Consider the following 26,333-nt stretch of genomic DNA (forward strand, 5'->3'; position numbering starts at 1 on the left):
TTACATTAAGTAATATAACATCAATCTTGTACACAGGAAGCTCTTAAACAACTTTGAACTGTTCATTGGGCAATAGATTGGCCTTATAGACCTGATTTTCCATTTGTACTATATTGATGGTGGAGCTGTCAACATTTGCACATATCGCATATCGCGCATATCAACACAGACATCAAGTTTCTACAAAGATGCAAGAAAGCAGACAAGATACCGAAAGGACTACAGATCACGAACCCACTCAGGTCAACCTATAACACAGACTACGCTGAGAGACTGTGCCGTCGCACCTCTCTCACACTCCTCAACCACCTCATACACCAGCTCTACAGCAAACACCGCAGCCTGGAAACCAAGATAGAATCCACATTCTCAACTTGCATTCAGGACGCAGACCAGCTGCGAAACTCTGCCAAGCAGACGAGACAAAGGAACTACACCATCTACATGCACACCAAGAACAGGAAACTTGAGAAACTCGGCATCACCACCAGCAGCAACCAAGCCTCCCCTGATACCACAGTAGAAAACAGTACCACTACAGGGAAGTCCATTGTCAACTTGTCGGACTACACACTTCAACCAGATGAAATCGAAGTTCTCAGCCGAGGGCTCCATTTTTGCCCCACCACCAAAATAGACCCCATCAGTCTCGCAGCAGACACAGAGGAATTCATCAGACGAATGAGGCTGTGGGAGTTCTTCCACAAACCCCAAAAGGCCAACAGCGAACACAATGAGACAGCCAATGAACCGGAACAGCCGACAGAGAGATCCGCAGTGCATCCGAAGAGGAAAGAGTCGAATTGGACTTCTCCGGAAGGCTGCTGCCCTCGACTTGACATGTATGCCCAAGCCATCAGGAGGTGCGTCAACACCAAATTCATCAGCCACACTCACAAGACAGCCCCGAACATCACCCAAGCACAATGCAACACTATCCGCGCTCTCAAGACCAACCGCAACATTGTCATCAAACCAGCAGACAAAGGAGGAGCCATCGTCATACTGAACAGAACGGATTACTGCAAAGAAGTGTACCGACAACTGAACAACGAGGAACACTACAGACAGTTACCCGCAGATCCGACCAAAGAACACACCCGTCAACTCAACACTCTGATCAAGACCTTTGATCCGGACCTTCAGAACACCCTCCGTGCTCCCATCCCACGTACTCCCCGCGTTGGAGATCTCTACTGCCTCCCGAAGATACACAAGGCAAACACATCCGGCCGTCCCATCGTATCGGGCAATGGGACTCTGTGCGAGAACCTCTCCGGTTATGTCGAGGGCATCCTGAAACTCATTGTACAAAGAAACCCCAGCTTTTGTCGCGACACTACGGACTTCCTACAGAAACTCAGCACACATGGAGCAGTTGAACCAGGAGCACTCCTCGTCACAATGGATGTCTCGGCACTCTACACCAGCATCCCCCACGACGATGGCATTGCTGCAACTGCCTCAGTACTCAACGCCGACAACTGCCAGTCTCCAAATGCAATTTTACAACTCATCCGCTTCATCCTGGACCACAATGTCTTCACCTTCAACAACCAGTTCTTCATCCAGACACACGGAACAGCCATGAGGACAAAATTCGCACCTCAATATGCCAACATCTTCATGCACAGGTTCGAACAAGACTTCACCACACAGGACCTCCAACTGATGCTATACACTAGATACATTGATGACATTTTCTTCCTTTGGACTCATGGTGAACAATCACCGAAACAACTATATGATGACATCAACAAGTTCCATCCCACCATCAGACTCACCATGGACTACTCTCTGGAATTGGTTGCATTCTTGGACACACGCATCTCCATTAAGGACGGTCACCTCAGCACCTCACTGTACTGCAAGCCCACAGATAACCTCACGATGCTCCACTTCTCCAGCTTCCACCCTAAACACGTTAAAGAAGCCATCCCCTACGGACAAGCCCTCCATATACACAGGATCTGCTCAGATGAGGAGGATCACAACAGACACCTCCAGACGCTGAAAGATGCCCTCATAAGAACAGGATATGGCGCTCGACTCATCAATCGACAGTTCCGACGCGCCACAGCGAAAAACCGCACCGACCTCCTCAGAAGACAAACTCGGAACACGGTGGACAGAGTACTCTTCGTCGTCAGTACTTCTCCAGAGCGGAGAAGCTACGACATCTCCTCCGGAGCCTTCAACATGTCATTGATGAAGACGAACATCTCGCCAAGGCCATCCCCACACCCCCACTTCTTGCCTTCAAACAGCCGCACAACCTCAAACAGACCATTGTCCGCAGCAAACTACCCAGCCTTCAGGAGAACAGTAACCACGACACCACACAACCCTGCCACAGCAACCTCTGCAAGATGTGCCGGATCATCGACATGGATGCCATCATCTCACGTGAGAATACCATCCACCAGGTACACGGTACATACACTTGCAACTCGGCCAACGTTGTCTACCTGATAAGCTGCAGGAAAGGATGTCCGGAGGCATGGTACATTGGGGAAACCATGCAGACGCTATGACAACGGATGAATGAACACCGCTCGACAATCACCAGGCAAGAGTGTTCTCCTCCTGTTGGGGAGCACTTCAGCAGTCACGGGCATTCAGCCTCTAATCTTTGGGTAAGTGTTCTCCAAGGCGGCCTTCACGACACACGACACCGCAGGGTCGCTGAGCAGAAACTGATAGCCAAGTTCCGCACACATGAGGACGGCCTCAACCGGGATCTTGTGTTCATGTCACACTATCTGTCACCCCCACAACTTGCCTGGACTTGCAAAATCTCACTAGCTGTCCTGTCTGGAGACAATACACATCTCTTTAACCTGTGCTTAATGCTCTCTCCACTCACATTGTCTGTACCTTTAAGACTTGATTAGCTGTATTAGCATTGATTAGCATTCCAATCATTGTTCTGTAAATTGAGTTTGTGTCTCTGTATGCCCTGTTTGTGAGCACATCTCCCACTCCACCTGACGAAGGGGCAGCGCTCCGAAAGCTAGTGGCATTTGCTACCAAATAAACCTGTTGGACTTTAACCTGGTGTTGTCAGACTTCTTACTGTGTTTACAACATTTGCAGGAGCAGTAGACATTTGACTGCCACAAAACTGCTGTGCCATTCATTAAGATCATAGCTGATCTGACCATGGCCTCAACTCCACTTTCCTGCATGTCCCCCATAACATGTGGCTCCCTTGCAGATTAAAAATCTGTTTAAGCCAGTCTTGAATCTGTCGAATACTTCATTATTTCTTTTTAAGTTTCTCGATGATTTGACGTTGTAATATCACTTCACTGTCATGTTTTAGTTGAAAATCACTGAATTGATGTAATCTTCCAGTCGCCACATTATAATTCTGCTGTAAAAACCCTTGAAAGTATTACGCCTTGTCAAATAAGATGAAGCCTTGTCTATAACAGTGTACTAAATCACAATTAATGCTAACTAACCTTTCCAGCCCTGAAAAAATAATTTTATGTATGTGGAATGTCAAATTTTGCCATTCCATGATAAAACTTCCAAGATTTTTAAATTAATAAAGTTTGTTATGATATGAGCTTCAATGATAATACCATGTGCATGTCCTGACCTTTAATTCACTTTATATAAAATTATAAAAAGTAAATGACTAGATCCACTTGTAACTTCCAGATTTGCTATCTGAGAACTTTTCAATTTGGCCGTTGGAAAACATCATCTGATACTTGATGGCATAACTTTTGCAGGAAAATCTCCAATAGCTTGTGTCAGAATAGAGACAACATCAGGAAAGAGGAAATAATAAAAACCCTGAATATAGGAGGAGTATGTCATGAGTTCTTTGAGCCTACTGATATTTTGCCTCAAATCCACCTTTTCACACTCATCCATGCACCTCCACTTCCTTAGCATCCAAAAATATATTGATCTCGAGTATACTTATTTTTAAAGAAACAAGACTGACCATACACAGCTCACTGGGGTAGAGAGTTCTCCCCAAACATTCACAATCCTATGAATGAAAACATTTCTCTTAATCTTAATTTGTGGATTCCTTATGTGAGAGTGTGACCCCTAGTTCTAGAGCCTCTAGCTAGAGACACAGATCTCAACATCTGTCCTGTCAGGCCCCTTAAGAATTTTAAGTTTCAATGAGATCGCATCTCATACTTTTAAACCGCAGAGATTATAGTGATAGTCTACTTAATCTCTGCCCATAGGACAGCCTCCTCACCCCAGGAATTAATCCAACAAACCTATGTTGCACTCCCTGTAAAGCAAGTACTGTGTACTCTTCCTTGGATCGGAGACTAAAACTATCCACGGTTCTCTGAATGTGCTCTCACCAAGACCATATCTCACTGCAGTAAGACTTTATTACTCTTCTACTCCAAACCCTTTATGAGAAAGGCTAACGTATCATTTGTTTTCCTAATTGCTTGCTGTATCTGTCTGTCAGCCTAGTATTATTGATGTACAACGACACCCAGGTCCCCCTCAATTCCAATGTTTCCAAGTCTCGCCATTAAAAATATTTTGCTTTTCTGTTTCTCCTATCAGAGTGGATAACTTCACACTTATCTGTACTAAATTCCATCTTCCTGTATCCCTGCCCAGTTGCTTAATCCACCGAAATTCTTTTGGAGCCTCCTTGCATCCTCCTTACTACATACGTTCCCAGCTAACTTTGTATCAGCAGTAAAACATGGACACATTACACTCAATCCCCTCATCTAACTCCTTGATATAGATTGTCAGTAGCTGAGTCTAGATCCTTGTTGTGTCTGGATAGTTATTGCCAGCCAACTTATAAATGATTGACGTACTAGTTCTTTGTGGGTGGCTTTCTTTGAGGTCAGTGTTGAGCAACTTCACTTTGCTGCTGACAGTAAAATCCAGGCCATACATTGTGCATAACATTCACGTATTAAATTCAGTTAAACACATATGTAAGATAATGGTTTCACAATTTTCTAAAAAGTAGATTAGTTAAGTAAAATGATCTCCACAGGATTTGAAATCTCTTATTGCAATATAATGGTGTAAACATCTTCAATCTTTAAAAAGTTAAAAGATGGTAACATACTTGTGCTTAGTTCAGATTATCTGTTCAAAAGGCTTCTGTTGATCTTTACACTGTGCAGTTTCACACAACTTTGGTATATTCCTTGGCACAGTGGTTAGCACTGCTGTCTCGCAGTGCCAGGCATCCAGGTTCAATTCCAGCCTTGGGTGACTGTGCGGAGTTTGCACATTCTCTTCATGTCTGCGTGGGTTTCCTCCGGGTGCTCTAGTTTTTCCCGCACTCCAAAGATGTGTGGGTTAGGTTGACTGGCCATGCTAAATCACCCCTTAGTTTCAGGTGGATTAGCAGGGGATAGAACCTGGGTGGAATTGTTGTCGGTGCAGGCTCGATGGGCCAAATGGCTTCCTTCTGCACTGTAGGGATTCCATGATTCTAGGAAAATAAGTAAGTTGCCTGTACTAAGTTGAGTTATTCAGCCCACTACTAGACTTTAGAAGATCCACATAATAGTTTTGTACAGTGATGACCTTTCTTAAGTTGAGGCATTTTCATGATAGTATTTTTGTAGAAGTAGACATGAAATCATTAAATGCACTCGGAATGTTGCACAGAAGGCAGGGGGTGATTTTTCATTTACTGAGGGACAAGCGCAAGAAGAGGACTTGATCTTCAAAGGTGCCTGATTGCAGACAAGTGGATAATCGACTTCTTACCATTAGATTATACAAAACCACTGCACCTCAAATGATTCAACCTTCTTGCCAGTTTCAAACCTATTGTATTGTGTGGGCTTTGGGCTTAATGGCAACAATTCCTAAATGTCTGCAACCAGATTGTTTTGGAATGCACCTTGCAATTGGGGTTATGGTAAACACTTTGCAAAAGTTCCCACTTGTACCCCCTCATGGAGGGGAAAGATTTCTTTAGGTTATTCAACTTTGCCTAATGAAGGACATTATTGGAGGCAAAATGGTGAAAGTCAGAAATATAATTTGATCTTATTTTTTAAGTTCTTCAATTCAGTGTATAATTTTTCCAAGATTCAAGCATAATCATAATCCTTTCATGAAATTATCTTCAAATTTCATGTCCAGTATTCCTGTGGGATGCCTTTCTAAAAATGCATCTGCAGCTTTCCCTTAATCTGTCCAGTCACTTCTTCAAAATAACTACAAAAATTGTCAAATATAACTTTCCTTATAAAGGCACTGAGATTGAAATGGACAAGGGTTAACTTTGTGTGCCGAGTTTCGTTTGTATCTATCACACAAATATGGCAACTTCGCCCCGATTGGTGCATTTCACTGGTGAGCCCAGCAGCGAGATGCCATTTTCTCAGAGCTAATGGCAGCATTGCACTTGGACAGCAACTTTGGATTTCCACTTATTTCCTGAAGCTGCTGTCGTGTTTGCATGCCATTTACTTCACCACTGCTTTGACAAATTAAGGCCCAAGTAATATTTCTGTTGTATTATTCTAAAGTAAAAGAGTACTCTTCTACTTCTAGAAGGTGTGTACTCATCTGTTACTTTATTTCTTTTTCTTCCTCTGACTCTTCCCTCAACCCAGAAGCATATCAGTGATACCAAATGTGACTGCGTTTAACAACAGAGCACAAGCAGAAATTAAGCTTCAGAACTGGCAGAAGGCTCTTCATGATGTTGAAAAAGTGTTGGAATTGGATCCTGGCAATTTGAAAGGTGAGTGGTTATATAATGATGTAACACTGATGTACTGACAGTTTTATTCATCCAAAGGTTCAGAGTAATATGGAGTATTTACACTTTACTGGCAGTGATGTGGTTAAGGGTAATCTTTATAGTTCTGCTGAGCACCAATGAGTAACCTTTGGCATAGATTTTCATCACTTCCAAAGTTAAAGGATACCCTTATGTGACATTTTGAAACATCAATACTGTAAACTTGTGCTAACCTCTTCAATGGCCTCTTCTAACTTGTACATATTTTTCATTGCTTTTCCATTTTATTCTTGCTTTCCTAGCTTTTTCATTCTGTCCTCTGCCTTTAGCTTCATTGTAAGGATTTATTAAGAAATTGACTAAAAGCTTGGTATAGGAGGAGAGAGAGATAGTGAAGAGTTGACTTTTATGGGAGTGTATTGCAGAACGGATAGTCTCAATCTTGGTGAATGCATAGGTGTTGGAGGTGAGGGTGAAGGGAGCAAGGAATAAGGGTCTAAGACACAGGTTATGATGATGGAGAAAAGAAGCCAGGGATCATTTTTGCATTCCAATAATTCTGAAATAAAATGTTAGTCTCATTAATAATGATCGTAAAACTAGTAAATTGTCATAAACACCCATCTGTTTCACCAATGTCCTTTAGGTGAGTAAATCTGTCCTCCTCACCCAGTGTAGTCTACATGTCACTCTGGACCCAAAGCAATATGGTTTACTCTTAACTGGTGTCTGAAATGCCCCGGCACACCACGCAGTTGTATGAAACCATTACAGAAAAGGTTGAATAAGAATAAAACTGAACAGGCCACCCGCACCAACCTAGCACCAGAAACAAGAAAGGCAACCCTGCCCATTCGATCCCATAAAGTCCTGCAGAAGCAGCATGTTAAAGATAGAGCTAAGCAAGCCAACACCAACAGGCCAGTTAAAGTTCTGCAGTCGTGCCACATCAATTTGTGAATGGTGGTGGATAATTAAAACAACAATCCGGAGGAGGAAGCTCCAAAAAGATTGTCACCCTCCATGATGGGGAACACCAGTACGTCAGTTCAAAACACAAGGCTGCAACAATCTTCAGCCAGAGACATTGGGTGGATGACCCATCCCAGCCTCTTTCTAAAGATCCCCACCATCATAAATGCCAGTCTTCAAACAATTCGATTTGCCCTACCTGATATCAATGAACGGCTGAAGATACTGGATACAGCAAAGGCTATTATAACATGTCGGCGGTGCTATTGAAGACCCTTGCTTCAGCACTAGCATCATACTTAGTCCAGGTTGTTCCGGTACATTTACGATATTGACATCCACTCGACATTGTGAAAAATTGCCCAGCTATGTCCAGTCCAACAGGACAAATCCAATCCAACCAACTGCCACCCCATCTGTCTACTCTCAAATATCAGGAAAGTGATGGAAGGTGTCATTGGTGCTGCTATCAAGTACTCCTTACTTAGCAACAACCTGTTTACTGTTACTCAGAATGGGTTCTGCCAGGGCTACTCAGCTCCAGACCTCATTACAGTTCTTGATCAAACATGGACAAAATGGCTGAATTGCATAGGTGAGGTGAGAATGATGTCCTTTGACATCAAGGGAGCATTTGAACTGGGTGTGGCATCAAAGAACCCTTGCAAAACTGGAGTCAATAGGAATCAAAAGCAAAGCTCTCTATTGATTGGAGTTGTACCTAGAACAAAGGAGGATGGTTATGGTTGTTGCAGATCAATTATTTCAATCATAGGACATCATTGCAGGTATTCCTCAGGGTAGTATCCTTGGCCCAATTGTTTTCAGCTGCTTTATTAATTACCTTCTCCCAATACGAGATCAGAAGTGAGAATGTTTGCTGATGATTGCACAGTGTTTAGTATCATTTGCAGATACTGAAGCAGCCTTCACCCACACTCTGACCGAGACAACATTCATGCTTGGGTTGATAGCAAGCAACGTTGCCACACAAGTACCAGGCAATGATCATATTCAACAAGATATCTAACCGTCTCTCCTTGACATTCAGTGATATGAATGCCCCATCATCAACATCCTGGAAGTCACCATTGTCCAGAAACTTACCCAGATCAGCCATATAAATGCTGTGCCTTTAAAGGCAGCTAAGAAATGGGAATTCTTTGGCAAGTAACTCATCTCTTGACTTGCAATAATCTGTCCAGTATGTACAATTGTCACAATCCCTGTGGAGACCAATAAATTTTTAAAAAAGAAATTTGAATTTCCAGTTAAAAGCTGAAAGAATAACAGGACAAGGTTTCACATTTTAAAAAGTTTACTGTAATAAACAGACTAAAATCTCTGGCTTAACACTATCCTTGTAGACAATCTATACCACAGAACAGAATTTCCCTTTTTATCTTTAGCACAGCTGAAAAAACAAGATTGACAGGTATACGTTACACTGTCCTTTAAGTAGACATTCAATTCTCCCCAAATCAGTTCAAATGTTTCTGATCTCTCAAGGACTTGCTTCTGTTCTTTTCCTTTCTTAGCTTGGTAACTTCTAACCCCAGAACTGTCCCACACCATGAGAGTATTATTAGAGATCCTTTTTCTGGCACAAGCTAGGCGAATCTTCCTGCTCTGCATGAATTTGGTCTTTTCAATCTGGGCATGAAATTCCACTTGTTTTCTGGCTCAGTAAACCATAGAGATGTGCCACCTCTAGCTGCTCTCTCTCTTTCTCCCGGACCCTAGGAAATATCACCCTATTTGTGATATTCAGTGATATTTTAGAAATCCTTCTCTTCAGGCAGACTCTTCAGAACAGATGACATGACCACCTTCATTTTACCTTAAACCGAAGACACAGTTCCAAAACATAACAATCTCATAATTGTAACACAAAGCAGGAGAGTGGATTGTGATGGAATACTCTCCACTTGTCTGGATGAGTGCTGCTGCAAAAACAATAAAGAAACTCATCGTGCAAGACAAAGCAGTCTGCTTGAATGGTAACCCACCCACCGTCTCAAATATTAATTCTCTTCACTGCTGGTAAATTGTGGCAGCATATTACCTTGAAGAACAAGGGCAGCAGGTGCAAATCTGTGCCTCCGTGTTCTGGATTCTCCAGGCAGGTAAAAAAACCTTTCATTGTCTACCTTATCAGACCCTTGCAAAATCTTGTCTGGTTAAATCATCTCAAATCTTCTAGATGCAGAATGTATAGGTACAATTTACTTATCCTTTCATCATAGGACAATCCTCTTATCCAGGTAACCAATCTGGTGAACTTCAGCTGGATTGCCTTCAAGGCAAATATATCTTTTCTTTGATATGGAAACTAAAACTGCACACAATATTCTAGATGTGGCCTCACCAAGCTCTGCACAATTGGAAAAAGAGTTCCTTGTTCTTGTACTCTCCCCTTACAATAAAGGCTAACATGCAATTTGCATTTCAAATTACTTACAGTTCCTGAATAATAATAACTTATGTTCCTTATATGAGAATACCCAAGTCCCTGAACATCAAGATTTATCATTTAACATTAACAAGGAAACAGTACAAGCACAGTACCTCAAAACCAGCAACCTCAGGACCAAGGCCATGCTGGATTTCAGTTCGGGCAGTTTGGATCAAACTGGGTTGGTTGGGATCAATGTTCGCTTGGAGCCCGGGAATAGACTGGCACAGCAAGCAGCAAAGCTGATAACTAGTCAAACCCCATGCGCAAATTTATTTCTTTTTCAATTAAAATTGATGCACTGCACATTAGAAAAATCTTTGAACAAATTTTTGAACAAATCCAATTTTTTTTACTGCTGGATTTAAAACACTGTAACTGCACCACCTGCAAGCTCACCTCCTGGGCACATACTATCATAACTTGAAACTATATAGGCATTCCTTTACTGTCACTGGACCTGAACCATGGCACTTCCTCTCGACTAGCGCTCTGGATATAACTGCATCACATGGACTGTAGTGGTTCAAGAAGGTGACCTACCACCACGTTTTCATGGCTAATTAAGATGGGCAATAAATGCTCAACACCCAAGACCAAAATTTTATTTGAATTCCACAACTTTAAAAAAAACTACTTTTCTATTTTTGCTGCCAAAGTGAATACCTTTTCACATTTCCCCACATTATACTTTATTTGCTACCTTATTGCTCATTTTATCTATCTCTCTTTGTGACCTCCTTATGTCCTCCTCAAAATTTACATTCCTGCTTAGCTTTGTAATAATGGTAAACATGGATACGTTGACCTTGGTATCTTTGTCTAGATCATTAATATAGATTGGAAGTAGCTGAGGCCCTGGTAGTAATCCTTCCAACGCTCCGTCGGTTATACCCCACCAACTTAAAAAATGCCTTCTTTATCCCTAGGATATTTATTTTCCAACATTGGTCACCTTGCAAGTATGTCTTGGAAATATTGATTATATCAAATCCATTTATCTTTATTCATATAGCTAGTTTGCCCATCTTTTTGCAAGTGCTTCATGAATTCAGATAAAGAATAAAGAACCTTAAATTTTTATTTCACCACTGTTTGCATGGACCTTATGTGTTGGTGCACTATTAACTTTCTCATGCTTCCTGTCCCACTCGTTTTTATCCAGACTGCTACATGTTTAAGTATAAGGCAATAACTGATAAAAAATCTCAAATTTTAGAATATTTGCTTTCAGAATTGCAAGCAATGTGCTGTTTGGATGAACGAGAAGCATTTTTGTAAGTTAAATTTGGTATACTTCAGCCTGTCTCTAAAGCACAGATGATGCAAATCAGTAGCAAAACAAGTTAACAGTATTGCCAATTGCCTGTGGAAGAGAGGCATTGGGTTTGGACAACAGTTGTATCTTTTGGGTTTGTGGATTTAAGAGTGATACTTGGCTAGTATAGGCCTGTGCTGCCCAACATGAAATTTTGTTCTGACCAAATGTAGTAAATGAATGCAGTAATGAAAAAACTGCTTGAACTAATCAACAACAGAGAGGCTGGTATCTGATGACACCATCAGGGCTGACTAGTTGCTGAACTTGGGCATAGCATCTTAACTAGCTGGGGTGACTGAGATGAGGACTTCCTTAAATTCTTAATATGGCTTGCAACCTGCCACACATACCTTGACAAACACCATATAGACTTCATGATGCTGAGTGCTCACAGTTAGATCCAAAGGATCAAGTGAACTCTCCACAGCTGGGGTATGGATATCTACAAATATAAGTGCAATTCCTGTAAGTTGCAAGGTTGAATGTGACAAAAATAATTTGTGGTTGCCTTCTGTGGATACAGAGCATTAATAGGAAAATATCAAGAAAATAAATGTATTTTACTTAGGGATTGCAGTAATCTTCAATTGTATGAAGAAAATGTCGCTGGTGCTTCACCAGTTCTTTAAAATTAATGTGAAACCTTTATCAAGTAAGTTGTTTTTGGAAGTTTAGGTAAGTCCTAAATAGCATGCTTAGAGATAATATGAAATAAACATGAATGGTAAGCATGATAAATTAGTCTGAAGGGTTGCACTGTGGCTTTTTAACAATTTTCTTGATGTTGTGCTGATTGCACTATCTATACATTGTTTTACAGCACATTTACGTCGTGCCACTGTTCATAAACATTTAGCTAACTATCAAGCAGCAACAGATGACTTGAAGAAAGTACTGCAAGCTGAACCAGACAATCCCATAGCAAAGGTAAGAACTTGAGAAAGGCCATAGTGCAAAATGTAAGGAATATAACATTACCAGACTTGATAATAAATTTGAGATGTATTACTGGCATACTTGAAGAAGTTGTAAATAATGCAACTGCTAGTGTAGGCATAAATTGGGTAGGATATAGAGTCAGGGAGGAACATGTTAGCCATGGCTCAGTTTGTAGCACACTCAATTCCGAGTTAGATGGTTGTGGCAAGTCTCACTTCAGAATCAGCAATCTGGGCAGATACTGAAGTGCACTAATGAGGATTTTGATTTGATCTGATTTGATTTATTGTTGTCACATGTATTAGTATACAGTGAAAAGTATTGTTTCTTGCGCGCTATACAGACAAAGCATACCGTACATAGAGAAGGAAAGGAGAGAGTGCAGAATGTAGTGTTACAGTCATAGCTAGGATGTGGAGGAAGATCAACTTAATGTGAGGTAGGTCCATTCAAAAGTCTGATGGCAGCAGGGAAGAAGTTCTTGAGTCAGTTGGTATGTGACCTCAGACTTTTGCATCTTTTTCCCGACGGAAAAGGGTGGAAGAGAGAATGTCCGGGGTGCGTGGGGTCCTTAATTATGCTGGCTGCTTTGCCGAGGTAGCGGGAAGTGTAGACAGAATCAGTGGTTTGCATGATGGATTGGGTTACATTCACGACCTTTTGTAGTTTTGTGCAGTCTTGGACAGAGCAGGACCCATACCAAGCTGTTAAAAAGCCAGAAAAAATGCTTTCTATGGTGCATCTTTAAAAGTTGGTGAGAGTCGTAGCTGACATGCCAAATTTCCTTAGTCTTCTGAGAAAGTAGAGGCATTGGTGGGCTTTCTTAACAATAGTGTCGTCATGGGGGACCAGGACAGGTTGTTGGTGATGTGGACACCTAAAAACTTGAAGCTCTCAACCCTTTCTACACTACACTACACTACATACTTAACTACACTATCAGGTGTCTTTTGGATGAAATGTTAAATCGAGACCTCATTTTCCATCTCAGTTGGGGGTAAAAGATCCTACAGCACCTTTTGAAGAAGACAGGAGTTATTCCTGGTGTCCTGGCCAATGCAATACTTGTATTCAATCTACATTATGAAATCAGATTATCTGGTCATTTTCACATTTCTGTTTGTAGGGGTTTACTGTGTGCAAATTTGGCTGCTGCATTCTGTACATTACAACAGTTGCTATATTTCAAAAGTATTTAATTGGCTGTGAAGTGCTTTGGGGCATCCGATAGTCATGAAGGATGCTATATAAATGCAAGTGTTTCTTTGTTAGTTTTGCTGATGTAAGTACTTACCTTGGACAGAATTTAATGGTCGCAGCGATGAGCTTGTCAAGTGACTGGTGACAACCCTGCCACGGTCATTTCCGAGAGCCCAGACAAGATTAAGTGCTAATTAGGCAGCCCTAGCTGCTGTGGGGTTCCTGGCTCCAACAGGTGAAATTTTCTGCCACATTTTCTGGCGATTACACAGCAACCCCGTAGTGATCAGCTAAATGCAACTCATTATGTTACTGATTTGCAAAACCTGAATCAACCTTTTTCCTCAAGTCATGGTGATGCATATAAACCATTTGACTTGTGAGCAGTGTAATGATTTTCCTAATTTAAACTTTTAACTAGTTTCAATAAAACAAAAAGAATTTGCCGCACTTTTTACCTACCTTTTTTATTGAATAAAATCAAAACATATTGATTCAGTATGATTAACTATTCGACCAAATGTTCATTTTCAGAAGTTGCTCCAGGAAGTTGAACAGAAGCTGAAAGACTCTCAGCCTCTTGGAAAAATGAAGAATAAAGGGAAAAGGATGCTCATCAAAGAGGTGGAGGACTCTGATGATGAGAAGGAAGGAAAATTTACAAATGAGAATAAAGGTGGGAATGACCATCAGATTCTTGTAAAGACAAATCTGATTTTTGTTTACCATTTTGTTGTCATATTGTACACCAACCAGCAACCAAAAATAGCCTTGTACTTGTCTAATTAGAAAGGCTTAGAAATACTATATTGGATCCAAAATTCCTAACATCAGATGTTTTTTATTATTGACTGGAAAGAGAAGCAACTCATCAAGAGTGCTCAACATTTATCACCAAGCAAAAATTTGAACTATTGAAAAATTGACCAAATAGTTGGGATGCTCTTCTTGATGCTTCCTTGTATTCACATTCTTCCCTTAGAGAACGGTATGAAGTATTGGAAGATTTTTCAGACTGACTAACCGTCTGATAGGCCACATTGCAAGCATTCTTTCCATGGCCATAAGCATCATTATACCAGCTTTGCTAATCCTATACAGCTGGAAGATTTTCTGGACTCCCAAAACCCATACAACGAGGGGGGGGGGGGTTGTAATTGGAGAGCTACCCATAACCACTAAATGCAAATGATCCCGTGGATCTCAACCCAGAATTCAGAGCTGGAGCTCTGGGGCTGAATTTTATGCAGAGGTGGTGGCCCCATCCAGAGCCGAAAAGTAGGGTGAGAGACTGCCTGTGCCAGCTCAGGCAGCCATGACTGGGTTTTACTGTCATCGGGTAGTTAGTTGCCTGAGGTCGTGGTTCCCACTCCCATGTCAGAACACGTCACACTTCAAAGGCCTATCAGAGAGCTGGCAGCGCCAGTCCCAACAACATCAATAGCAGCAGTGGCCACTGCTGGGAATGCGGGAGGAGCCATGGAGGAAGTCGAACTGGAAAGTAAGTGGGATGGCTTTGCTGGCTGGGGCCACTGAGGCACGCCCCAATGAGGTTGCTGGGGATGCGATCAGGAGACTCGAGGGGGCTTGTTGTGGGGAAGATTCAAGCAGATCGACTCTTTCCACTGTGTGGTGCTCTAGGTTGGGCCCTTCTTTGAACCAAGTCTCATTTTTTGCTTTATTATAATCCCGTCTAATGACTTGTGTCAGTAACGTACCAGTCTTATTTACCATGCTGCATGGTATTTGCATTCCAAACCTATCTTAGACTTCTTTGCATGTGCCCCTATCTGATCCATCTTATTATTAACTATTCTTTACTCAAGTGCTACTCCTCTCTCCTAATTCTCTGTTAACTTTGTTTCTCCTCTCCATTCTAGTTTCCACTACCCTGCCAAATTATTTTAAACGCATTCCCATTGGAATAGTTAATTTCTCAGCAGAACATCAGTTCAAACTCTGTTGTGGTGCAACCATTAATTGACCGTTTAAGGGCCCAAAGGTGGGCGGGCTACCTGACACCTGCTCTACTGCTGATAAAATGCAAGTGGTGGTGGGTAAGCTGCAAGCAGCACTGTGCCCGCACACCATCCCACTGCATTACAGGAAAGATGTGACCATCTCAGCCATGGTGAAGAGGACATTTATGAGATGTTGCTTGGAATAGAGAATTTTGACAAGGAAAAACTGAATTGGTTGAGATTGTTCCAAAGAAAACAGAGGAGGCCAAAGGGAGATTTAATTGAGGTGTATAAAATTGAGGGGCCTAGATAGAATGAATAGAAGAAGCCATTTCCTTAGCAGAGAGGCCAATAAACAGGAGGCATTGATTTCAAATAATTGGTAGAAAGCAATTGAAAATGTTTTCACCCAGAGGATGGTGGGAACTGGAACTCACTACCTAAAAAGGTGATAGAGGCAGAAGCCTTATCACATTTTAAAAAAAAACTGGTTATGTACTTGAAGTGTGGTAAACTACAAGGTTACGGACCAAGAGCTGGTAAGTGTGATTGGTCTGAATACCAGGAGCTCTTTTTTCTTCTGGCACAGACACAACATGCTTATTGTCCTGGGCTATAGATTTTCTGTTTCGGAAGTAATCATTCAACAATGGGATATCTACAAAGAGGAAATGGTTTGAGTACAGACTATATGCATTCCCATGAGGGAGGAAGGAAGGGCATCCAAGGCTGGATCTCCCTAGATGCTTAAAAATAGGTTAAAATGAGACAGAAAACAATAATCTTTATGACAAATGCGATACAATAGAGTATCAAGCTGAATATAGAAAGTACTGAGGAGATCTAAAAAAAAGGGAATAAGGGGGCAAAGAGAGTATGGGGATAGACTGGAAGCTAACAAAAAAGGGAACCCAGAAGTCTTTTATAAATATATAAGGAGTAAAAGGGCCAATCAAGGACCAAAAAGGACATCATTTTGTGGATACAGAGGATATTGCTGAAATACTAAATGAATCATTTGCATCTGTCTTCTTTAGCGTAGAGGATGTTGTCAATGTAGCAGTAAACAAGGAGACAGTAGTGATGTTAGGACAGAGTTGAGGAGGAACTTCTTCTCTCAGAGGGTGGTGAATCTCTGGAATTCTCTGCCCACTGAAGTGGTGGAGGCTACCTCGTTGAATATGTTTAAATCATGGATAGATGGATTCCTGATCGGTAAGGGAATTAGGGGTTATAGGGATCAGGCGGGTAAGTGGAACTGATCCACTTCAGATCAGCCATGATCTTATTGAATGGCGGGGCAGGCTCGAGGGGCTAGGTGGCCTACTCCTGCTCCTATTTCTTATGTTCTTATGTTAGATCAGATAAACATAAATAAAGAGAAGGTCAATCCTTAAAAGATTGCCAATCCTCAAAGTAGAAAAGTCACTCCTCCTAATGAGATGCTTCCTGTGCTATTGAGGAAACTAATCGTGGAGACGCTTGCCACAAACTTCCAATCCTCTGACATGGGGTGGTACCAGAAAACTGAAGAATTGCCAATGTTACACCTCTGTTTAGTAAAGGGAAGAGGAATAAACCTGGCAGTTACTCCAGCATCAGTGGTGGGAAAACTTTCAGGGACAATATTCCAGGACAAAAATTATTTGGGAAAGTATGCAAGCCAGCACAGGTTTGTTAATGTCAAGGTATGTTGACGAATTTGATTAAACGTGTTGATGCACTAAAGGAGAGGGTAGATGAGAGTGTTGCATTTAAAGTTGTGTATCTGGAATTTCAAAAGTAATTTGGTCGATATCAGTGCAATCCCATTTACCAGTTCTTGTAGCCCTGTAGTTTATCACACTTCAAGTGCATTACCAAGTTTTGTTTTTAAAGGTGATGAGAATTTCTGTCTCTAGACTTGTTAGCAAAATTAAAACCCTTGGAGTTAAAGGAAAACTAGCAACATTGGCACAGAATTAGCTAAGGTTCACAGACATAGAATAGTTGTGAATGGTTGTTTTTCAGACTGGAGAAAAGTATGCAGTAGTGTTCCCCAGTTCTTTTTGCTCTTTTGATGTACATTAATGACAGATTTAGCTATATAAACAGAGTTTCAAAATTTGAAGGTAAAACAACTTGGACGTAGAGTAAACAATAATTAATATGAGGACATAGGCTGTGAAATATGCAGACATAGCAGATGAAATTTAATTCAGTAAAGTGTGAAGTGACGCATTTTGGAAGAGGAATAAGGAGAGGCAAAATGATACTTTTAGAGAAGGTGCAGGAACAGAGGGATCTGGAGGTGTATGTACACAAACTGATGAAGGTAGCAGGCCAAACTAAGAACACAGTGAAGAAAGCATATGGGATCCTTATTGTTATTAACAAAGGCTCAAAAGGCAAGATGGAAATGGTATTCTCTGATTTGCCATATTCTGCATTATGAGGGAGGAATTTCGATATATAATATGATTGTCTTTATATCACATCAATTCATTGAAATCAATGAATTATGCAGAATCAGCTGCAATTTACAGCAGAAACAAAATGCTGGAAAATCTCAGCAGGTCTGATAGCATCTGTGGGGAGAGAATAGAGCCAACGTTTCGAGTCTAGATGACCCTTCATCAGAGAATCCGCAGAGATTTATACTATGAAGGTGGCGGGGGGGGGGGGGGGGGGGGATGGAAATGGAACAAAGGGAATGTAAATGAGGATACAGAAAGCTGAGAAGGTGCTAAAAGTGTCCATTAAGTGATTAGAATGTATGAATGGCAGAACAGAGGTACAGATGGTTAAAGGACTGTCTGGGGATTACAGGAGTTGCACTGGAAGGGGCCGGGTTTGGGAAGGGAGGGGGTGGGAGTGGTGGGGGTGGGAGTGGTGGTGGGGGTGGAGAGGAGGAGGAGGAGAAGGAGAACTGGAATGGAGAAGTGGAAGTTAGAAAGACGGATGGTAAAATGGATGAATGAGATTAAACAAAATGAAATAACATAAATGGAAATGGGGTAAAGGTGGAGGAGAGAGTTAATGCTCTGAAGTTGTTGGACTCAATGTTCAGTCCAGAAGGCTGTAAAGTGCCCAATCGGAAGATGAGGTGCTGTTCCTCCAGTTTACGTTGGGGTTTGCTAGAACGTTGCAAAAGGCCAAGGACAGATATGTGGACAGGAGAGTAGAGTGGTGTGTTGAAGTGGCAAGCAACAGGAAGGTGTTCTGCAAAGTGGTCACCCAGTCTACGTTTGGTCTTCCAATGTAGAGTAGACCTCCTTGGGAGTACCAAATGCAAGAGACCAGATTGAAGGAGGTGCTTCACCTGAAAGGAGTGTTTAGGACCTGGGACGGTGACCATTTAAATGGTCTTGGTGCCTCCCTGCCGATTTTCGGTGCTGAGCTGATACTGCCGGAAATCTGGTGCTGGGAGACACTATTGGGGCGGGACCGCATTCGCGAATCCCACGAATCGGCTGACGCGAGAATCTTCCGGCCTGCTGCGCTAAAAGATTAGCGCAACAGGCCGGGAGAATCGCCCCCTCGTCTCTTGAATTCAACCAGGATTACAGGTAACTCCAGGATATACAACGCTCCTTGGACTGCTGTTCTCGCCACATCCTGAGATCCATGCTCAGTGCCATGCGCCACCGTATGCACACCCTCGATAGCCCTCTCCAGCAACACCGACTCACTGACATCGGCAGTCTCAATTTCTCTGCTCCTCTCAACCACTGTAGCTTGTCTCCTTCTAAACTTGCTGTACTTTGCTCTCTTAGGACCAACCCTGACCTTGTCATCAAACCCGCCAACAAGGGTGGTGCTGTTACTGTCTGGCATATGGACCTCTACCTCGCAGAGGCTGAGTGCCAACTCTCGGATGCTTCCTCTACCTCCCCTTGGACCACCAAACATCAAACCGCTGTTTCCAGGACTATCAATGACCTCATCTCCTTTGGAGATCTTCCACAGCCTCCAATCTCATAATCTCCCAACCCCTGACAGCCCGTTTCTACCTCCTTCCCAAAATCCACAAACAGGACTGCCCCGGGGGAGGCCCATCATGTCAGCCTGTTCCTGCCCCACTGAACTAATTTCCATCTATCTTGAATCCACTCTCTCTCCTCTTGTCCAGTCCTTTTCCAGCTACATCCGCGATCCGTGTGGTGGAAGAGTAGACCAGGGTATCCCAGAGAGAGTTATCACTGCAGAATGCTGATGGGGGCGGAGGGTGAAGGGAAGATGTGTTATGTGGTGGCATCATGTTGGAGTTGGTGGAAATGGCGGAGGATGATCCTTTGAATGTGGAGACTGGTTCTGGGAAGCAGGGAGTGAGCTAGTGGTCCAGTGAATGGGTTGGACGCGGTTGAGAGTTCTGTCAACCACAGTGGGTGGAAAACCACAATTGAGGAAGAAGGGAGACATATCAGCAGCAGGCCAGGAGATTCTTGCATTGGCCGATTCGTGGGATTTGCACCCCGATAGTGTCTCCTAGCACCAGATTTCTGGCAGTGTCAACTCTGTGCCGGAAATCGTCAGGGAGGCATCAACACCATTTAAATGGTCATCTAATTATAATTTAAATGTAATTAGCTAGCCAGGCATAGGGCAGTGCCAGGGGAGCGGGGCCGGGGGGCCTGATTGGGGGGGTGGGCCTGATGGGCCAATCGGTGGGGATAGGGGGTCCCCCTGCCACTCTGCAGACAAGATCAGTGGGGGAAGGAGGAAGGCCAGCGATCGGGGTGGGCTGCGGGGGGATGGGGAAGTGGGGGGGGGCCGGGCGGTGCTGGAAGTTGGGATGGGCCGGGACAGGGGGGTCGGGGCTGGCCCAGGAATGGTCAGGGAGCTAGCAATTGGGCCTTGGGGGTCGGAGGGCCGGCGACGCGGTGATCGCGGGGCTGGCCAGTGATCGGGAGGCTGGCAGTGCATTCTCCGATCTCGGCATCGACAGATCAGTGCATGCGCAGTGGCTCGCTCAGTGCTGTGCTGCCGGCCTCTCCAGCGGGGATAGGCCCCAGCCACTGGTTTTTAATGATATACATGATAGTGACCTCGGCAGTGCATAGAGTGTGGGAGAATCTTCTTTGACCTCCAACTGAAAAAGCCAGCGTGAATTACTCCAGTTTTCATGCAAATTCAACACTTAGAATTTTTTGGGGAGAATTCCGGCCGAGGAATGGAACTTCTTTTGGAATCCCACAGCTGCAATTTAATTCATTCTCACATGGTGGCACTGTTAGCACTGAAAACAATGTTGCAATAAGCACTCTTCCAGGTACCATAGAGCTATAACCTAATTTGGCCTGTTTTTTAAAAAAATGCAGTCATAACATTTCTTCTAACTAATCACTAATATGGACTTGGGGGGGCCATACTTGAATATCATCCTCACTCGAGGAGCCGCTGAGAAAATTTTGGAAGTTATTTGAAAATTTCAAAAAAAAGTTGGAGCTTTAAGGAAAGGAACAATTTCTGAGCAAAAGTAAGACAAGCAAGAGCAGTAAATTTTAAAAAAAGAATAAGTAATAAAATTGAATGTGAATGTGTGTGTGTGCATGCGGATGAGTTGGTTTATGATGGTGAGAGAGTGAGAAACCTGGGACTGAGCATAATGCAGACTCGCACCTCCATACACTCATTCAGTCTCTTGTACTCACTCCCACTTGCTTAATCACTTCATCTTTCACATTGCTCCCTTACTCACTCGATCTCTTGTATTCACCCCCACGTACTCATTCAGTCTCTCACACTCACCTGAACATCACTCAGTCACTTGCACTGTGCACTCACTCACACGCAGTCACTCTCACTCTGTCACGCACGATCTCTTTCACTTGCGCGCACTCCTTCTCGCCGGCACGCTGTGAGGCAGCATTGCTAACCACTTTGCCACCCTTTGGGCAGAACTGCAACAAACTTCAGTAACAAAATATTTTAAAATGTATATAGTGTGCACTTCAAGTACAGATTAACCTTAATTTCATGATGCTGATACTTCACTCTCCACCAAAGCATTAATCATGCTTATATGTGTACACAGTATACAATATTTATCTATGGTGTCACCTTGGCTCAGTGGTACCACTCAATTCTGACTCAGAGGTTGATTGTTCAAACCCAGCTCCAGTATTTGAGCACATAATCTGGGAATGGCATTTCAAAACAGTACTGAGGGAATGCAGCATTGTCACAGGTACTGATGGCTAAAGAGGTTCACTATCAAAAATAGAGACAGGGGTCATAATGTGTGATCACCCCGACCCATTTGATGTAAGTGCTGCCTACTCGTGATTTCTGTGTGCAGCCAGAGCTAACCGTGCTATTGATTGGCTGCACGCAACAGGACAGAGCCCAAAATCATGACTTGCTGATGCTACTTGAACTTGTCTGCATTCTGACTGGAACAGCTGCTGTAAGTCCTCCGTTAGCTGAATCTAATGTGGGGGAAAAAATGCATATATAGTGTGACCACCTCATGTCTCACAGCCAATGAAGGACTTTGGGGTGTTGTCACTGTTGTAATTCAGGAAATGTGGCAATCAATTTGCACTGTGCAAGCACCCACATATAATAATGTGAGAATAATCAGATAATATGTTTTTGTATTGCTGATTGAAAGATAAATATTGGCCAAGGCACTAGGGATAACTCCTTGCTTCTTCAAAATAGAGCTACAGGATCTTTTACATCCATCTGATGGGGTCTTGGTTTAATGTCTCATCCAAAAGCTGACACCTCTGACAGTGCAACACTCCCTTTGTACTGCATTGCAGTGTCAACCTTGATTTTTTTTTGTGCTCAAGTCCTGGACCCACAACCTTGTGACACAGACGTGAGAATACTACCAACTAAGGCATAACTGACACAGGGAAGAATGGCTGTATATGGGAGAAATCATGTACCAAGGTATACTTGTACCTGAGTGTCCTCTGCTCTCATCCCACCTTCCCCTCATCCCACATTCACTTCAGACTTAGAAGCTGCAGATGGCATAAGCAGGCATTTGTTACCTTCTCTCCTCACCACAATATTCCCCTGTTCCGTTTTGCAACCTGGTCAGGCTTTGGGCGGCACGGTAGCACAGTGGTTGGCACTGCTGCTTCACAGCTCCAGGGATCTGGATTCGATTCCCGGCTTGGGTCACTGTCTGTGTGGAGTTTGCACATTCTCCTCGTGTCTGCGTGGGTTTCCTCCGGGTGCTCCAGTTTCCTCCCACAGTCCAAAGATGTGCGGATTAGGTTGATTGGCCATGCTAAAATTGCCCCTTAGTGTCCTGAGATGCGTAGGTTAGAGGGATTAGTGGGTAAAATATGTAGGGATATGGGGGTAGGGCCTGGGTGGGATTGTGGTCGGTGCAGACTCGATGGGCCGAATGGCCTCTTTCTGTACTGTAGGGTTTCTATGATTTCTATGATTTCAGGCAGCGCAAGAAGACGGTGATAATGAAGAGAAACCATCACCAATGCTCCCTCTTAGCTGCATGGCTGAGCAGCAACTTTAAAGGTCCCATGCATGCCATGGACAAGTCATCTGCTTTATGATACGATGCAAAAAAAAAGTAAAGATACCACACACTTAAAATACCACTATGCAAAAGATTTGAGAATGCATTGGCTGCCACTTGATTTCACAGACATAACCACCAAGGTAGACGCAGTGCATATCTTAGATCATGGCGTAGAAGTGGGATCTGCTCATGGTGCCACAGTGGTTAGCATTGCTGCCTCACAGTGCCAGGGACCCGGGTTTGATTCCGGCCTTGGGTGATTGTGTGGAGTTTGCATGTTTTCCCCGTGACTGTGTGGGTTTCCGCTGGGTGTTCCAGTTTCCTCCCACAATCCAAAGATGTGCAGGTTAGGTCCATTGGCCATGATAAATGCCCCTTAGTGTCCAAAGATGTGTAGGTTAGGTGGATTAGCCATGGTAAATCTGCCAAGTTATGTAGTAGGATGAGTTGTTGAGAGGTGGGGGGGGGGGAGGTGTCTGAGTAAGATGCTCTTTCAGAGAGTTAGTGCAGAATTGAGGCACAAATGGTCTCCTTCTGCACTGTAAGGATTCTATGGTCCTAACCCTGCAAACATGATGTGTTCACACTCTACCAGCGGCAGGGAGCCTCGAAGGCAGTGCTGCTACTTCAATGAAGCTAAAAGCCAATTGTGTTAGTTGTGCAAGCAATTGATTCTTATTTAAATGCTACCCAAGTGTGACTTAGTTCTGGGGTTTGAATTAGACAAGCACAGGAATCATAGACTGTCAATCTCTGATCATTTAAAGACTAAGCCTCAGGCTTGCCTGTGGAAGTCAAGCATGTTAGAGTTGGCTTTTGTTGTCCTTTACATTGCAAGAAAGGGGAAGAGGTGATCATTGCTAGAGTGAGATGAGAGGCGTCTGAGATGGGCAGGAGCCTGTGGTTAGGTTCAGGGGAACTGAGGAAGTAGATTGTTGTCATTGCCTCTCAGTAAGACACCAGAAGCATCCTAACTGCTGGGTTAAAGAGGAATGATAAGGCTGAGATCCCAGGGGAAATTTCCTCCAAGAGTAGCACACAACAAAGGGAGTGACCAACAGCTGTGACATTCATCCACCCAGTCCTGGACCCAGTACAGAGGTGGACCAGTGCAGAAAGAGGGAGGACCAGTTACAGGAGGCACCAATGCAGCAGTTGCAGCAAGTGGGCCAGCCTCCAGCTGGGTAAGCTGCAAAATGATGCAGAGAGGCAAAGAGGCCCAGTCGCAGCCCAAAGTCTTCCGGACTTACTTAAGCTACCTCCAGATATCTGAGTGCTCGTGCCAACTGCCAAGGGAGACTGGTACTCACTGACCTGTATACTGACCTGGAGAATGAGTTGCGATCCTTGGTACTTGGATGAACACCCAATGCCCATGACCCTGAGTAAAACCGTTGCATTGAATTTCTACACATCTGCTTCCTTCCAGGGATCCAGAGGGAAAATATGCAGAATATACCAGGCAGCAGCTTATCACTGCACTAAGGAATTAATTGTTTAAGCGGGCTGGAGACATTGTGTGCTACCAAACCAACCATAACAGCATTAGCTTTGGTGCCACTGCAGCATTTCCACAAGTGCAAGGTGTAATTGATTGAATGTAGTCATCAAAGTTTTCACAGATCAGCCTGTGACCTTAATAAGCGGAAAGGTTTCCATTTGATCAATGTTCAACGGGTCTGCAACCACAAAGTAATCATGCAGATGCATGCTAGGTTTTCTATGAGCAGTCAGCACACATACATAATTCGACAGTTCCAGGCACCAACGCTGATTAAGCCTGCCCTGTGCAGCTTCAGGGACTGATCCCTGGGGCCAAGGTTACCCACTCAAGACATGGTTGCTGACGCCAACTAGGAGCCCTCGCACTTCTGCCAAGGTATGTTACAAAGCCATCCATGAGTGCTACAGTGTGTCCCAGGGAGGATTTCGCATATCATTGTTGTCCATTTGCATCCTCAGGCTATAGATGATTGGCACTCCCCATCTGACGAGGATGTTGATGGAAGGGGCAGAACAGGCAGGATGTGATGATAAATCCTCCCATTCCAGAGGCTAGGAGCATTGAGACAGATGTGCAAGGGAGACTCATGACACCTAAATTCACACCCGCTTCCTGCAGCCACGATGCCCTAGCAATGCCTGTGTAATAAAAACTCCACCCCACCTTCACCATATCACTCATCATTATCTAGTGCCCAGCCCCTTCATGTGCACTGCCAAATCTGAGATTAGCATACTTGGCCTGCCCCTACACATACAAGCAACTGATGGATAAATGCAGGTTACATGTGACAAGACAGTATTCACTCCATGAATGACTCAAACCATAAATTTGACAGTTATTTATTGAAACTACATTACCTATCTTTAACACATGCAAAGTCTCGGCACCAATGCCTTCCTGCTGCTTCGTGATGCTCTTTTTTAACATTGTTCTCTGCTCCTATGAGGCGCACCCCTTCATTTACAGCTGGAATGGAGGTAGGTTGCTGATTGTGCGGCCTGTGGGACGATCTGGAAGGACGTCCTTTGGCTGCTTGAGGCCTGGAGGATCCCAGCATGCTGAAGGGCTCCTGCAGGGGTGTAGGACTTTCTGTTACTATGGCTACTTGAGGTGCTGGGGTCATCGGCAGATGGATGGACAGGCCACTGTCCACAATTACCACCCTGAGAAGAGCCCCCTGATGTGACTGGCGAATACTCCTCTTCCCTTGCAAGGCACACTTTTCCTCCCAAAGCTCTGCTGCTAAAGAAGCAACTGGAGGAGAGTCCAGATGCTCCTCTTGTTGTGTCATTGCTACGTTGAGCTCATGGCCAAGGTGATGATTTGCACATATGCGTGTATCTCTGACGGCCACTCACTGCTCTCCTGGGTCTGGCTATCCATGAAGATATTATGCATCCTGAATTGGGGTAGATATCACTTCTGACCTTTTTCTAACTCCTTCCAGGCTTCTTTGGTAGGTGAGTCACTTCTTGTTGTTCCTTGGGAAAAGTGTCTCCCATCTTTGTCATTCAAGATGACAAAGGAGGTCTCAGTGAACCCTGGGGCTGCCAAGTGTCTTTCCTCTGGCATGTTGGCAGCAGCCTCCCAGACTGAACCTTGGATCCTCAGTTGAACTCTGGGATCCAGGGGTTTTCAGTGCAACCAGAGCAGTGCAGAGGTTTCCATTGCAGCTAAAATGATTTAGGGATTTCCCATTGAGCTGGAAAAGTTCAGGGGATGTGGTGCTGTAGTGGTAATGTCACTGGACTAGTGATCCAGAGGCCCAGAC

The 26,333-nt window shown here is 43.6% G+C and overlaps 1 protein-coding gene across 3 annotated transcripts in view; it reads left to right on the forward strand.

Moving 5' to 3' along the window:
• The window catches only part of LOC144495912 (sperm-associated antigen 1-like), a 122,294-nt gene that overhangs the window by 19,341 nt on the left and 76,620 nt on the right, over positions 1-26,333 (forward strand). For all 3 annotated transcript variants that reach the window (XM_078216716.1, XM_078216717.1, XM_078216718.1), the window contains 3 exons: positions 6,594-6,724; positions 12,293-12,399; positions 14,146-14,287. In XM_078216716.1, coding sequence (XP_078072842.1) covers positions 6,594-6,724; positions 12,293-12,399; positions 14,146-14,287 — 380 coding nt within the window. The remainder of the gene's footprint in view (positions 1-6,593; positions 6,725-12,292; positions 12,400-14,145; positions 14,288-26,333) is intronic.

Source organism: Mustelus asterias, chromosome 7, assembly GCF_964213995.1.
Source record: "Mustelus asterias chromosome 7, sMusAst1.hap1.1, whole genome shotgun sequence".
NCBI classification, from domain to species: Eukaryota; Metazoa; Chordata; class Chondrichthyes; order Carcharhiniformes; family Triakidae; genus Mustelus; species Mustelus asterias.